The sequence below is a fragment of the Lissotriton vulgaris genome, chromosome 1_1 (assembly GCF_964263255.1).
Source record: "Lissotriton vulgaris chromosome 1_1, aLisVul1.2, whole genome shotgun sequence".
Lineage (NCBI taxonomy): Eukaryota > Metazoa > Chordata > Amphibia > Caudata > Salamandridae > Lissotriton > Lissotriton vulgaris.
Window position 1 is genome coordinate 998332043 of NC_141685.1, and position 17476 is coordinate 998349518.

Sequence of the window (17476 nt, forward strand, 5' to 3'; positions counted from 1 at the left end):
TCTCGGACAAAGACAAAAATCCGTGGTTCAATGGTGCCCTTAATGAAAAAATAAGGTCACTGAGTTTATAAGAACATAAATGGCGACAACACCCATCTTCACCTCATCTAATCCTAATGAGACAATCCAGGAAAGCGTATAACAAAAGCATTATTAAAACAAAAAAAGAATTCTTCAGGAAAGAATTGGATAATGCAGTGAATAGACCTAGGAAATTATTCGATCTACTTAAAGATCAATCAAATAAATCTGCCAAAGTGGCTCCAGTCATGTCCAAAACAAGCTTAAATAGTGAAGACTTCTCAGTCTTCTTTACAGACAAAGCTATCACATTGGAGAAGGAACTCAAAAAAGCAGCTGAAGACATTGAAATTGAGAAGGGTATGGGGGATAAAGTTCAGGATGAACAAGAATCTGACAAACCTAAAAACAATGCCAAATGGTCAGATTTTATACCGGTCAGTGAATTAGACATTTCGAAGATCATGACAACCACCAAACCAAATAATCACTACAACGATCCCTTACCGGCAAAGTGCTGGTCATCCATAAACCACCTGCTAATCCCGTCGTGGACTAAGGTCATCAATGCATCTTTATCCCAAGGCCAAATACTGGCTTGCCTAAAAACAGGGCAAGTCATTCCTCTCCTTAAAAAACCGACAGAGAACCCCTCAGATCCAAACAATTCAGACCTGTAACTAATATTCCCATGTTGGCCAAAATTCTGGAAAAATGTGTCCAACAACAACTTAGTCTACACATCTCTGATTTCAAGCTGTTAAACGATTGCCAATCCGGTTTCCGTCCAAACCACAGTACTGAAACTGCAATTCTGCACATAGTAGATGACGCGTTACTGGCTCTCGACCAGAATGAAACTTCCCTATTAATCTTGTTGGACCTGTCGGCAGCGTTCGACACGGTGAACCATGTCAAAATACGTGATCTATTGAAAAACAGAATGGGAATTGAGGGTACAGTTCTAACCTGGTTTAACTCCTTTCTTGAGAATAGATCGCAAAAATGTATTGTCAACCAAACCCTCTCAAACGCAACCCATAATACTATAGGAGTTCCACAAGGCTCTTCGCTATCTCCGGCACTTTTCAATCTATACGTAGAACCTCTAACGGAAATACTACATAAAGCTAACATTGCTTTTCACATGTATGCTGATGACACTCAATTGTACATCAAGGTCGCTTCGTCCGATGATATAAAGACAATGAGCATAGCGCTAACAAGAACCCTACTATGGCTAACCAAGAACCACTGAAAGCTAAATCCCCAGAAAACTGAATTCTTACTGATTACACCCCAGAAAAGCAAAAGCATGATTGCAGAATGGCCTAACCTTACCACTGCTTTAAAGTGTACTCCGAAGATCGTCGACTCAACGAAATCACTGGGTATCATTCTGGAAAAAAACTTGAGCATAGCAGCACACATCAACACAATGGCAAAAAACCCCAGGTTCCACTTAAGCTACTTGCGTAAACTAAAACCATTCCTAGACAAAGCAGACCTCAAAACAGCAGTTCAGGCACTGGTCATTTCAAGGATCGAATATGGTTGCACTACCCTGGCAGGGCTCCCGAAGATCTCAACAGTCCCATTGAAAGCATGCCTTAATGCAGCCACAAGACTTATATCGGGTTCCAAAAAATTCGACCATATCTCTCCGCACTTGAAAGCCCTCAACTGGCTACCATTCGAAGCAAGAATAAATTTCAAGCTGGCATGCATCACTCAAAGCTGTACACAACAATTCTCCAGTCTACCTTGCTCAGAAACTCACACTTTCGGAAGGGACCCGATCCTCCAGGAGCAAAGCAGATCTACTACTGAAACCAGCTCGTTTCTGTAAGAAAAGAACTTATGACCGAGCGTTCTCAGGGGCAGCACCGAGAATTTGGAACGCCCTCCCCCTAACATCAGAAGAATTACAGACATAGAAGCATTCAAAAAGGAGACAAAATCGTTTTATATGAGGACATTTCTTCCCTAAATGTTTACAGTGGATCGTCTGTTTATTAACCTGTCACGTGTGCTTAAATTTCAAGCAAGCAATTCTCTATCCAGTTCTGGATTTATATATGCTTTCTATTGTGGATTTATTTTTCAAAAGACTTTATGGTATCCTATCTCCCGACTAATATATATGTTATATACTTTCCGGAAGTGTAAATCTCGTAAACCAGTGAGGTTGTGTATTGTAAGTTTCTGACTGTTGAAATTGCACCTGTAAAGCGCTCTGACACCCTATGCAGGGTCATGTTCGCGCTATAGAAAACACTAAATAAAATAAATTTAGCTTACAAAGTCTGGTGGATACCTTTTTTTGCTGGTTCTGGAGAAAGAATCCCAGTCAATATTTTGTTAAGCATCCGATTTCTGTAAGATGCAGCAGGTCATTACTGTTGAGAAATCCAGTTGTCTCAGGAATATATTTTCTGCCTTGCCCAATACTGAGCACATCTAAGATGCTGTACCTACAGAAGACTAAGCCATGAACTTTCTATGACTGCAAGCCACAATTTTTGGGGTACAATATTACCTTGTTCATCCTTTGACCTAGCGTCAGTATGTACTCTTGCTTTTGAGTCTTTCCTATGGCAATGGGCTGTCCTGCTAGCTAAGGGGAAGAATTTGGACTATACAGTAGCGAGGAAAAGTGTAGTTTTGTTTTAAACAGTTTGATCAGTACTCCCAAAACAAACAGATCTGCAGTTCATAATCATTTATTTCATCATGTTGAATTCAGAGCCAACAGGGCATAGACAAATCTCCTCAGCAAGCATGGGGGATGTTGCATATTAATATGTGGTGGTAATAGATCCATCTGGTAAGGGAGATAGAGATGTTAACTCCATGGCTGCTAAGGGTTTTCCCCTCCTGTGCTGATCCTGGATGAACCCCATTGTTCATGACGAGCTCAGCTCGTCATGAGTGCAGCTCCGCTGTGCCTCATGACGAGCTCAGCTCGTCATGAGCATGGAAGGAGTTAAAGTATTCACAGTATTGTAGACACTAAAAACTAAAGATCTAGGAAAAGGAATGGAGGAGGCATGAAATAATGTTCCAGAGAATCTACCACTTCTACTGATAAAACAGTTTGGTGTCTGACTCTTCCTTCAAAACTTTGGTACTGACTCATCAAGTGAAACTGAAATCAACTGTGAATGCTCAAACAGCTGCCCCAAAGCAGTACCTAAAGGCTTTCCTTGGATTCACCTGGTCAGACACAATAGACAAAGGCAACAACTCTATAGAATGCTAAAGCAGCTAACCACGAAAAGAAGTTATTCTTGTTGTAGTGTGACAGACCTTGCAGGTGATTTGACTTGGCAATGTTCATAAGCTCTAGAATGACCAGAGCCTTTCTGGGGGTGGTCTTCTTCCTTTGCAATACCACAATTAACAGTCTGTTCAGTGCCCCTTGACCTGAAGTCTTGCGGAGGAAAGCTATGTGACAAGGTAGAATGCCCTCACTCTTCTTCAGATAGACAGTGCTGAAAAAGTGACCAAGTCTGGATCTGAAATACAAATCCTTCCTTTGACATCATCAGAAGTCTCATCTGGGTTCTTGTAAAGAGACAGGAGCCAGCCTGAAAAAGCCCTCTCCATGAGGGGACACCCAAAAAGGTGCCAAATCAGGAGAAGCCCTTCTATGTATCCTCCTATGTGAAACAAACTGCACTTGGGTTTGGACAGTTGTTGGTTTACAGGTACAGTGCAGTTCCTGTGCGTAAGGAGAAGATGCTCTCGGAGGTGGTCCTTCAGAGGTCCCTAGTGCAAAAATTGCAATTGGCAGCATCCATTGGAAAGGCTTTTTCTGGTTCTGCCTATAGCTCAGTCCATCCAAAAAAATTGTGAAGGAAGGAGATGGCAGGAAAAATTGCAAAAGAGAATGCAGGAAGTTTTTCTAGATCTCTGAACAACGGGATCTCCAAATAACCCACTTAGAACTCACCTATACCATATATATTAGAGCTTGATTTGTGTCTACTTTCATTCAGGCAATCACAGCAGAGAAAACATTTAGGAAGCTGTTGTATGGGATGTAGAGAGAATATTCTGAAGTCTCAATCTGAAAGACAATTAACGCAAAAATAGAAGAGATAGATAGATAGTTTTTCTGAAAAAAACAGCCAGGTCCTCCTTGTATCTAAATTATGCAAAGTCTGCTCCGTTCGTGATGAAGCTATGCATAAAGTAGATTAGGAAATTAGCTGTTTAAATCTAAACAGAGAGATCACACCTCCATCAAAAAGGGCGGTTGATTCACAATACTACCTTAAGAGCGGCTCATCAAAAACACAGCATGACTCTTAACCCTTCTTGTTGAAGTAAGCACTCAAATGGAGCTCTTAGGGGGACACCCCTCCAGATCCAGCCCGTTCTTTGAACGCATCATACCACAAAAGGTCAACAGTAACGAAGGATAAATAAAAAACATTTAGCCAAATTTTTGTGACTCACATGGCTCGAGGTTCGGAGAAGACGTCCGTGTGGATATGCATCATTAGGTCCCCACCAGCTGTGTACTCCATCACAAAACACACATGGTCCACTGTTTGGAAGCAGGCCAACAGGTTTACCAGGAACGGGTGCTGGGAACTGTTCACAGTTTCAAAAATCCTTTTCTCACACATGAGGCTAAAAAAAAGGGGAGACATTGGGGTAACACACATCAAGTACGCAGATTAATACCATGGGTCTCCAAGCAATCCCTGTGCTGGGTAAACAAGGCATTCACCAGAGGCAACAGACCCAAATACAGATAGTCGCTGCCCTCACCTTAAGGACAAGCCTGCTGCCAGGCAGTTATACACGTGATTGCCAACATCACTTCTCTTCCGGTTACATTGAGCTCTGTGCTCATTAATAGGCTCAGAATTACCATGCCTCTCTAAAGACTTGTCTGGAATCAGAGATTGTATGGCAGTGAGTGTCTATGATAGCACTTAAATGTCACCTATAGATTTAAGCATTACGAAATGATAAAAGCTGCTTTGAGTTTCAGACAAAGTGCATTTAAAAAGTGGCACTCAGACATTCGGTGCATGAACGGAAAAAATGAATGAGGCCTGGTCAGATGCTTTCAGTCTAATGAATCATGTAAAACCATGCTCAATTAATTAATTCATGGTTGATTTAAATGTGTTTAGTTTAGATTTGACCTCACTATAGAATGTACATTTAATTTGGAAGATTTGTTTTGAACTTTCGAAGTAGCATATATATATATATATATATATATATATATATATATATATATATATATATATATATATATATATATATATATATATATATATATATATATATATATATATTAGATATTTGTGCTGAATTAACACGCATTTCAAAGTGTAGAGAAAGCTTGTGATTTAGTTTGCTTTGGGAAGCTCAGCAAAAGTCCTTGGGATAAGAATGGAATGTCTGCCTCCCCGTTTCTATTTCTATGAAAGACATTCTTATAATTTACGGCTGTGGCTTGATTTTATCAGTATGCAGTTGTTTAAACAAAACTTTATTTATTCATTTTATAACAGAGTAAAACTGCAAAGCACACATTTTCTTGGCATTATTATTATAAAATGTATTCACAGTTTTCGCCTAGAAAATACTTTCTTGCTGGAGAAAAAGTTTTCTGTTTAGTTTAACTAAGTTGAAATAAATTGTTTCTTTAGCAGGAAGAGGAGATTGAAATAATTTAGAGCAAAATTAAAATGTGTCACAAGAACTCGCCTGATTGATTACGTGAAACTTGCTACAACTTCAACTGGACAAAGTACAAAGACCAAAAGTCATGTGTTTGCTAACATATATACTGGTTCCTAGCGGACAGGTTTGGGGGGCTTTGCTTATTCTTTTTAACAAACTGCTTGCAGAATCACACAGTTTTTTTTAAAAAAAAGTTATGCAGAGAGAGAACGGAGAAAGCTTCTGCGAAGAGAACACAGGCAGACAGAGATGAAGCTCAGCGCGAGGAGAGGAAATCAGCTGTACGAGGGCAGATTTCGATGCAGACCTTTTTTGTTAAGAACCCTAAGTTTGTGCTTTGATTAACTGGCTTTACAAAGACTTATTTGACCTATGCATTAATTTCTCTTTAAGGGAGATTTTGCAATTATTATCGATTGAGCTTTATGCTAGGCTACTCTTGCATAATATTTCTTCAACTCTTTATGAGTTTTGACTGACATTTATGCCTCATTTTCCATAGAAATAGGAATTCCTTCCTTTATGGAGGGCTTTGTATGCAATTTATAATATGTTCTGTATTCTTTTCTATTTTTTCCTATTTTCAATTCTGTAACCTGATTGATATCTGACTAATGACTGAAGAGTCAGAGAAACTTACATTTTGATTGAAAAATAAATCCCTTTAAAACGACTCGCAACTCTCATTATTAACTTAGATATTTATTTGCTTTGATTTGCTAATGTTTATGCAAAGTCTCCTTTTGGTCACAAAGGTCAATCGCCTTAGAGTGGAAAACAAGAGTAGTGGTGTTTTGCATTGAGGGATTACCATGAAATTTCCGCTCCATCATCTATAATGTCTGGCAATTAGGACGTATGTACTAAACTGATTAGAAGATAAGAGGAAGGCATAGAATAAAATGAATAATACTAATGTCTCCATGGTCTGGGAATGAAACTAAAAAGCAGCCTGTTGGTCTCGCGCTCTCTCTCTGAGGGCAAATTAAATCCTTCTTTTCGAGTACATGAGCAGAATGGGAACCTGTTTTCAGGACTGGAATTATTGAGTCTTTTACCATTTGGTTTTCAGTGATTCAGTGGACAAATCCAGTGCCACTTTCCACTCTCTCAATACAGGAGGCCAGGGTATCAGGCAACTGACAGGTGCCGGGGGTAATTTGGAGGAGAGAAGAGGAGGAGGCTCCAGCCCAGAATTAGGGGTATTGAGTCAGTTCAACTAGTGTTGTGCTCTGGGCGGGGAGAGGAAGGGGAGGTTCACATAGCCATGTACTCTGGCTCTGATTTTCAGTCAGGTTGGATTAGAGAACATAGGGAGGCAAGAGGGAGAGGGCTCCTGGTCTGAATAGGGGGTGTGGAATCTGCTCTATTAGTGTTGAGCTCTGGGCGGGGAAAGGGCGGTGAGGATCACACAACCAAGGATTTTTGCATTGGCCCAGGGCTGTTCTTCAGGAGCGCTGTGTGATGAGGGGAAATGGAAAGGCCTAGGCTTGACTTGGATAATAATGTTTTGCTGCCCTCTGGAGCTCAGAAAGGGCCAGGCTGTGCCCATGCCGTTGATTCGCCTGCCTTTGATTTAATGAATGCACATTAGCATCAGGTGAAACCAGGTCAGATGTCTCCTAGCCTGTGATTATCGAGTCCAGAGTTTTGAGACTTGGGATACCAGGTCTAGAATTTGTCGACCTGGTAATTCTGAGCTAGACACACAGGGCATCAAAGAAAGGGCAATAGCAGAATTCCACTAAGAGTTACCCCTACGGGTGAAATACCACAATGTGTACTAAGGACCTAGGTATCTGATTGATTGTATGGGTTTGAATCTAGCCACTTGTATATGGAGACCCTTTCTGAGGAGTACTTGTTATTAAGGACTGGCTATGGAATTGGACTCCATTCTGGAAATCCTCTCTCAAGGACATAATGATAGTGCAGATGTAACAGAACTTTACTTTTTTCCAATATCGATATAGCATGAACTTCGCCAAAGGACATTAGAGTGCTTCACATAAACATGTTGGGATCCGTTTTTTAAGCACAGGGACATTAAGTGATTTGCCCAGAATCAAGGATATTCAGCCAATACAGGGACTCAAAAGTCAGCATCTCCAGCTGTTAGGCCACATATCCCCCTCCCTTTCTTTTGGGAACTGTTGCTCATCTTAACAGGAAAAGCAGGACGTTACGCCAAATGTTACCTTCAAAGAATGACATACTGTCAATATAACACAAACTGAAAAAGGATTTGTGCTAGTACTCAACCTAGAACTGAGCCCACATGGCGAAGGGTTTCAGCATTGACTAACGAAGCTGAAGTGGGTACTCTGGAGGAGGAACACAAAATAAACAAAAAATGAGGCTATATTCCTGCTCTCACCTTTCAACTTCATCGCGAGCAACGATGTCACCTTTTTTCAGTGCTTTGATGGCGTACAGGCCTCCTGTCCTCTTGTACTCAGACAGCAAAACCTGAAAATTGACAGAGAAACATAACTCACCCATACATTGGCACGTACACGGAGATATGTGGTATTTGAAGAAGGACTCTAGTAAGATTAAAGGTTGAATGGTAAGAAATTAGTAAGAGCGATTAAACACTACTTAAAGAAATTAGCTATCTGATCTAGATACCAAAACGGATTGGGTGTATTATAAGAAAATATAAAACAATTGATATTTCATTTTGTAAGGGTGGATATGTAACAGTAACTCCAGCAACGTTCGCTACCGTGTTCACAAGATCACACCACACACAACAGCAACCACTTCCACTTTCAAAGCTACAAGTACACAGGCAGCAGGTCAAACTTGACAACCTGTACGCACACTGGTGAATACTATTCTCCTTTTTGCCTGACAGGCTAACTGCATAAAATACAGACAAAGCTCTTTCAACTGGAAAAGACCTCACTCTCCAAATATATAATCAGATACATACCAGTAGAACTAGTTTTGCTGCTTGAAGTTCTTTTAGATTCACAGCATGTGAATTATTGTGCCCGCTAGTGGTTGACCTTAAATGAGTCATACGGACTTTACCAACATTGTTGTCCAAAGGGAAAAGCATTGGCAAAGCAAACCGGTCTTGCCTTTGCAAGCTACTGTCTTTGCCATTGTTTTTGCCGATGCTTTGGTGCATCAGAAAACAAAAAGAAATAAAAAATAATGCAATGATGTGTAAGCATGCATGTGTGTGTACAGGTCATAACACTACGGAGACCCAGCATGATGAAGTGTGCACTTGCGCCACCAAGCATGTATACACATACAACATTATGCATCTTTCATTTTGAGGGCTATATGCCATGTGCTAATGCATTCAAAGACAAGAATGCAGAACTGCTGTTTGTATGTATTACCGCACTGAAACAAGAGATCACATTAAACCCTGCTAGCAGTGATTGGCGAACTGTCAGCAAGCACTAAAAGGAGAGTAAGATTTCTGGGAGAAAAACGTACATCGTCATTACAAAGAAGCGATCATAGAAACCGCACTTCAAACGTAGTAAATGGAGGTATCTTGCTACTGTAGATGTGGATTGGAGGCAAGGTTTGGCATGTCACAATACAAGCAACAAGACACTTTTTTTCAGATGAAGCCACTGCTTTCTGGTCAGATGCTCTATAGGCAGAGGGGTGATTTTTTCTCAATTACCATGACATTGATTAGTGTACAAAATCAACTAACAGCGAATAGCACTAATTGTAAACAAATGCACAGAGCTTCGCTTTATCAACAGCTCTATGATGAGGACATTGTTCTGAGTGAAGTACTTAGCCTTTCCATCGTGTGGCTATACATTTGTCTTCCTGTTTCTCTTGCAGCTCTGGAAATAGAGTTATAGAAATCTAATCTTTTCAACAACCTGCTACTATGCCCGTGTTGTTTGATCACTCAAGTGTTTCAAACTGCTATGCAGGACACTGAGTATACATACATTCTCCCTCAAACATATTGACATCACATTCAAAAGAATCTAACATACAATAGCATGGTATAAAAGGTGGCAAAATTAAAAACAAATTAGTAGTGGTGTGTGTGTATATATGTGACCAAGCACCGGAGCGGTAATATATATATATATATAAATAAATAATGCGTAAAATTAACAATATAGTCAGGGGAAAAGTTCAGTGACAACGTAACGTTCTAAAATGTAATTTCATTTTAAATGCAGCAGTGATGTTCTCAATAATGTTATAGAACATGTCATAAGTGGCACATTAAGTGGGATAATTAGCTGTGCATCGTGAGGGCTGCGAGTTATAGTTACATTAGGGCACGAGTTACAGTTACTAGTTGATATCTGTAACTGGTGAATTTCAGTCCTTTCTTTAACTTATGATATTAAGTTGTCACTGAAATTTACACCTAACTAGAACTTCACTTTAACGTTTGGTTTCAGTGGATTTCTAAGGTTTTTTTATTTTAAATAAAGTAATATTTTATTAATATTTGTAAAGAAATATTGTATTAACATACATAAAGTTAACCCCTCACTGCGCATGTCCCTTGGCCGTGTGCGGTTGGGCGCAGAGCCTGCATGCGGCCAAGCCCTGCATCCTACCAATTCCCCACGGCGCTCTGCCTTTGGCTGCGTGTGCCAGAGGTTTGGCTGTAGGGCATGGCGTAGTGTTGGCTGCTCAGAGCCCAGGCCATGCAGCCAAACCACTGTGCGCTGCATACGCCTGGCTGCACGGCCTGGCCTCTGAGCAGCCAGCCCTATATCACGCATGGTCTACTGCAACACGGCAGCGTGGCTTGGATGCCGATGGGTGAGGCGGCGTGAGGTCCGGGCTCCGTGCCGGATCCCCGAATAATCCTGACATATTGGTGACCCCACCCGGCAAACTTGCCCAAAAGGGGTGGGAAAAGGAGCAGAACGAGACCGGTGAGCTCCTGAGATTGTCGGGACACCTGTCCTGAAGCGGAGGGCATTTTCAAGCAGCAAGACTGCTGCGAACATCGGGGCCAAGATGGCGACGGCCGCCAGCGACCGGTGACCAGGTCGGTACGAAGCGGACAGGTAGTGAGGCGGGCGACATGTGGTGGTGAAGGCGGAAAGAGAACTGAGCGCGTTGAGACCTCCGAGAGCCTCGGCGGGTGCGGTCGAAGGCGGATCTCGAAAGCCTGGGATTGCTCAGTGAGATCGGAGGAGAAGGAGCTAAGATGGCGGCGGCCGCTTCTTCTTCATAAGCCGGACGCCAAGCAGAAGGGGAGAGCAGCGAGAAATGTGCTGTTGCTTGGCGCCAGAGACACCACAATAAGAGCGCACACCGGGGGTGAGACGGCCGGCCTATATGGGGGAGCGTGGCGCTTACATGCTGAAGGAGCACTGACCGGGGGTGAGAGAAGCGTGAGGAGTAAGAGGCGCACTGAGAGACGGCCCGGGCCCTGGAAAATAGCAGTGGCACTGCGAGTCGGGCTAGTGCGGTAGCTGACGGCTTAAGGGGCGCTGCTGGAATTGGCCGGCTGCTAAAGTCGAAGCAGGCCATGATAAGTGAGCGGGACAAAGCAAGTGGAGGTTGTCCATTGGCGCAGGGGTGCATACCGCTCGCTCTGCAGAAACTAGAGCCACCGACAGATGATGAGGGCGGCGGCTCCGTGATACCGTGCAACAGATGATTGGCACCGCCACAGCGGAGGTCGATGGGTAAGATGCGAGGAGCAGCTTGAGCCCCCATAGTCTGCTGGGGTGTAGTGGAGACAGACGGAAGGAGTGGCTAACGGCCTGGGAGGTGTTCACTGGAGTAGTCCTGTAGCTAGTGTCCGGGTGAGTGGAGCGCGGCTGGCCTGAGGCCCCGCACTGCGGAGGTGGGAACACTTGAGGGGGCCGCACAGGAAAGAATTGGCACTGAACTGCATGGGGGACTATAGCAAGGTGGAGTGTGTTTCTTGAGGCTGGTGAGTCCTGAGGGGTGTTGACCTGCTCCCCATTTAGCAATACATAAGCACGGTGGAATAGTGAAGGAACTAAAGAGGGCACAGTGAATCAGTGCACCCTGGTGGGGGTTTGACAAGGACGTACAGAGTTCGCTGGGGTGTGATTGGACGCATGAACATGGTGAAACCCAAAGGAAGAAGGAGGAGACCATGGACGCGGAGATGCCCAACCAGGCGGAACAGGGGGCCGTGGAAATGATACCAGACCCGAGGCTGCAACAGCAGTTCGACCGCATCCTAGAGTCCATAGCGGCTTCGCAGGATGCACTGCAACAGGACATTGCGCAAGTGGCGACTGGCCTAGGTTTATTCCGTGCAGACAATTCGAAGCTGGTAGACAGGGTGAAACTCAATGAAAACACACTCCAGGACTTGGCACCAGCGCATGCTACATTGGAGGGTAAAGTGGCAAACGCTCTAGATCGTATACAAGGGCTTGGAAAAAAAGGTTGAGAATTCCGAAAGTAGAAATAGGCGCAATAACATTTGCGGAGTGGGACTTCCGGAGAAAGAAGAAAGGGAGGACATGATTGGCTACCTAGAATCATGGTTACGGACGGTGGTAGCCCCAGAAGGACTGTCCTCCTTCTTTACACTTGAACGAACACATAGAGTTCCGGCGCGGCCGCCGCGACCAGGTTGTCCTCCCCGGCCGGTGGTAGCCCGACTGCTACATTATAAAGATAGAGACCTGTTGCTCCAGAGGGCACGTACTGATGTGCCATTCTCAGTGGGTAATAATAAAGTTACATTATTCCCGGATTATACCCTGGAGACTCAACGTCGCCGAACTTCTTTCCTGTCCGTCAAAAAAGAACTCAGGGCCGAGGGGATTAAATTCATTTAATTTCAAATAGCTTTATTCGAAAGTTCTGTTGAGGGGATTCAGTATTCCTTGCCTTTCCCTACGAAGCTACGGATGGTCCTGGATGATAGGACACAGTACTTCATGACCCCTGATGAGGCATGGACCGGGCTGGCATGGACCTGGCTGGAATCTTATAAGACGGGTACAGGTCGTAACGGACCTCAGGCATCAAGTCCACCGAAGGCTCATTAGGTACGCAAATCCCAGCGAATACGCCGGAGAAGGAATGGCTCACAGAAACCATCGACGTCACAAGCGGAGGAAGAACGGCCAGGAGTCCTGGAGGCAGTGTCGGCATTATCCGTTGAACAAAGATCCCAATCACTACCAAGTGCGGAATCTGATGAGGATAAGGCAGGCTCGGACACTGAATCGGAGATGGACAGCATTCAAGGCCCGAGGGTCACACCTGGAACTGCAGATGGTCTATTGGACGAGCAGTGATGGCATGTGGAGGTTGGAGGATGGACATTGGGAAAACAAGCTGACAGGGGCACTGCTATGTCATGTAAGAGTGTGGGGGGTGGAGGTTTTTTGATGTTTGCATAAGGGATCACAGTGTGCCGGGGGTGAGCATAGCTGCCGGTTGGTACTGAGCAACCTCAATTGCCAATAAGGCATGCCTGCAGTGACTACTGTGGGGCATAGTTGTGTGGTTTAGGGATATGGTTTGGATGGGAGCTGATGGGAGCTGATAGTTTGAGATTGGACTGGCAAGAAGGATGGGGCTTAATAGATGTATGGCGCAGTCATCATGCCAGGGGCAGGGATTACTCCTACTTTTCGGCTCTGCAAGAGCTTCATGTCAGACTAGATATAATTTTATGTTCTCCTACGATAGCCCTGCGGTTGCGCACTCTGAATACTTGGCCAGGACATTGTCTGATCATAACCCATTGTTCTTGACTATTAATTGGTTGACAGTAAGATCCACTGTACCTACTTGGCGTTTACGACCAGAAACACTGGAAGATCAGGTTTTCAGGGAGGAGATAAAGGAGGGTATAGAACTTTACTTTGTAGATAATGAAGGAACGGCCTCTACCAGAGCAGTAGAATGGGACGCCTTTGAGGTCGTAATACGAGGGCTTTGTATTAGTAAGTATGCAGTAGTGAGGAAGGTACTGTTGAAGGAAGTTGAAGATGCAGAGAAGAAATTGAGGGTGAAGCAAAGACCGGAACACCCGGCAATGCAAACGCAGCTAGTAGAGGAAAAGGAGGCAGCGGCGGCGAAGATAGAAAGACTGCGATGTTTTGACTATAAGAATTACACCTCGAGGGTACATGCTGAGGGGGACAAGGCTGGAATATTACTAGCGAAGCTGGCCGATCCCGCTCTGAGAAGTTGCCCAGTCATGGCCATAGAGACAGGGGCTGGCAACGTAGTATATACCCAGAATGAAATCCTGAGGCGGTTCCTAGACTACTACGAGTCATTGTACAAGAGCACGTTGGAGGCAGAGGAGGCGGAACTAGACGCCTACTTCGCAGAGTTCCAACTTCCGCAGTTGGAAGAAGAGCATATGGACTTAATGGGGCGGAATGTTACGTTGGAGGAGATTCGGGGTGCGATAAAGCATATGGCTCGGAACAAGACTCCGGGAGTGGACTGTCTGCCCATTGAATTTTATGCACAATATTTGGATTTATTAGCTCCCCGATTGCTTGAGGTATATAAGGAAGCTAGGGAACTGGGACAATTGCCTTCATCTATGTGTGAGGCGTTGGTTATCCCCCTCCTGAATTCGGGACGGGAAGGCGTGGATGTGACTGCCTATAGACCGCTGTCCATGTTAACAATGGACTACAAAATATTGAGTGGGATATTGGCGACCCGCCTGCTACAGCATATGACCACACTGGTACATGCTGACCAAGCTGGATTTATTCCAACTAGGAGCACGTCCTCGAATATACGGCGACTCATAAGGATCATGAGAGATGCTCAACATAGTCTAGACATGCCAGCGGTTTTATCTGTAGATATAGAGAAGGCCTTCGACAGCCTGGAATGGGCATACCTCTATAAGGTGTTCGGACGATTTGGCTTGGGAGAGATGTTTGTGAATTGGACTAAGGTATTGCATTCTTCGGCGGTGGCCAGAGTACGATTGGGGACTTTGATTTCTACTCAATACCCAGTAATGAGGGGGACGAGACAGGGATGCTCATTATCCCCACTGCTATTTGCTCTTGCGATAGAACCTCTGGCAATAAGAGCGAGACAGGGACAAAGCTTTGAGGGATTATGGCACAATTGCTCGATAGATGTTAAATCACTCTATACCAGCATACCACATGACCTTGGTATGGAAGCAATTGAAAACATCTTATTGCATTCTGATCTAAGCAATGACTTTCAGATTTTCATCATGCAACTCATGCACTTCACGCTATATCAAAGTTATTTTGCTTGGGAGGATCAATGCTATGTACAGTTGTCCGGTACTTCCATGGGCAACTGTGCGGCACCAGTCTACGCGAATGCGTTCATGAAGTATTTTGAAGAGAACAATATCTTGAACCAAGCCCCTTGGAACACGCATGCCAAGATTTTTCTGAGATACATCGATGACATCTTTGTATTATGGCAAAGGGATCAGGAATCTCTAACAATAGCACTCACAAAACTCAATAGCATCAATGACCGAATTCAATTCACTTTTGAAATGAATCAACAGACCATCACGTTCTTGGATGTCAGTGTAACAAGAGTCAGTGATCATCTGGAAACCAACTTGTACAGAAAAGCAACTGACAAAAACAGTACCCTTCATTACAGTTCTTTTCATCAGAGGTCATTGAAGAATCATCTTCCATTCTCTCAGCTCCACCGAGTCAAACGGATTGTATCTGACACAACCAAATATGAGGGGCAGGCGGCCAACATGTTAAAACGTTTCGAACAAAGAGGTTACCCAAAAACCATCTTGACTAATGCCAAAGAACGTGGTGACAAATTGAAGCGCCAAGACGTGCTAATGACAAAGAAGAAAGACAGCGTCAAGAGACCAGTGGTCGTATCGAAATATTAGGAAGCTTCAACAGCATACAAAGCTTCCATATTAAGACACTGGCCAATCATTAGCAATGAACAAGATTTCAATGACATTTTTCGTGATCAACCTCTATTTGCATACAAAAGGGGCAACAACTTGAAGGAAATCATAAAAAATCCTAAACACATTTCTTCCATTGCATACAATGGCAACCAACCTTGTCTCAATTGTAAAAATTGTAACAACCTCATCAAAGGACCGATCATCAAACACCCAATGAAGGGCACAAACATCAAGCTGAGATTCAACGCAACATGTGACACTGAGAACGTGATTTATATCATCAAATGCCCTTGTGGACTAGTATATACTGGAAAGACCTCTCGAAAATTGAAACTAAGAATAAATGAACACAAAAGTAACATAGGAACTGAGAACACCAAATCTAATCTGGCAGCACACTTTAAAGACAATAGACATAATATCAGTCAACTTAGATTTGCTGCTGTGGAAGTTGTGGCCAAGCGAGATGGCCGGGACAACAATAATTTTTTGTTACAACGTGAAAACCATTGGATAAAATATCTACAATCCTTCAAACCCTCTGGTCTTAATGACCGGATGGAATTTATATGTTATCTATAGTGAGCTGTATTAAGAACTTCATTTCCTGTTTTACATTTACGTTTATAAGGATGTTTGACAATTGTATAGCATATCGTACTAATTAGATCTGTTTTCATAAAACTATTTATGTAGTTCTCGTTACTCATCGTTTATGTGCATTTTCACTTGGGAATCCACATTCTTTCCGTTTTTCGGGCACCTTCACACCACTATAATATGGCCGCCACTCAAGAGGTCCGCTTTCTATGTCTTTGCTCAACTCATTTCACTTCCGCATATACGGAACACGCTGTTCACTTTCGCTAGCAAAGGGCGTATGAGTGGGACGCGTGGTTTCATTCTCCTCTATCTGTAAGTCGGCACACGGATGCTTCTAACTTGTTTTTAACCGGCGCACTTTTCTTTTAGATATAAGAACGCACTCGTGGGTTTACTTTGCATGACGGGACTCACACGAGCAGTCACTATTGTAATTTCCAGCACGTTGTTTTTCACTATGGATCTCTTTGAACTTTCTGAGCACTTCATTGCCTCTCCTTCACCGTATACGTCTACGGGACACCCAACTATGACTTAAAGAATAATGCACACTTGGGAACTATATAAAACATGAGACATCGCTTTGTTAGCGTTCTTTTTTGATTCGAGTACATACGACTCAGCCTGATATTTGATATTGTAACATGCATTTAAATGTACAGTTTTTTTCGGTGGATCATACTTAGATTGCTTAGTATTGTTTTACAGAATACCCCTGATGAAGGACTGACAGGCCGAAATGCATTGGGAGATGAGGTTATGATGCAAAATTATTTGTGACACCAGAATTTAAATATGGGATGTACAAACTTAACCTCTTGAAAAGAAAAAAACTCATGTGAAAAGAACATGAAATAAAATATGAGGAAATCTGACTCAATTTTGGTTCAAACTTTATTGGCATCAAATATATTGGATAAAAACGATTTCTGTTTTCCTTGAGGTTGTGCTCAGAGAGTTGGCGCTTATCCTAGGTGCCACGGACAGTGCTTTGATTACCACACCTTCTAGTCAGGGGGTGATATCTTTGATGCACGCCACAGTTTTTTCTACCAACCAACAAACGCGGAGTGCGTAACCCGTACCTTAAAGTGAACTTGTTAACCCTGACCTGGGTTGCTGCACCCCAAGGCTGTCTCTACCATATACAAACAATGGCATATGATGACATCACAGCATTGACCGATTTAAAAGCGGATACTTTTGCTTTCAACACTGAAGACATAGACAAAATCTATGCTTTGATCCCCGAGGTGGCTAGTCCAC

General features: G+C 43.3%; 1 protein-coding gene across 4 annotated transcripts in view; it reads right to left on the reverse strand.

Moving 5' to 3' along the window:
- PKN1 (protein kinase N1) overlaps positions 1–17476 on the reverse strand; it is an 815639-nt gene that overhangs the window by 150676 nt on the left and 647487 nt on the right. For all 4 annotated transcript variants that reach the window (XM_086961066.1, XM_086961076.1, XM_086961049.1 and 1 more), the window contains exons 15-16: positions 8111–8202; positions 4486–4662 (exon numbers count right to left, since the gene is read on the reverse strand). In XM_086961066.1, coding sequence (XP_086817192.1) covers positions 4486–4662; positions 8111–8202 — 269 coding nt within the window. The remainder of the gene's footprint in view (positions 1–4485; positions 4663–8110; positions 8203–17476) is intronic.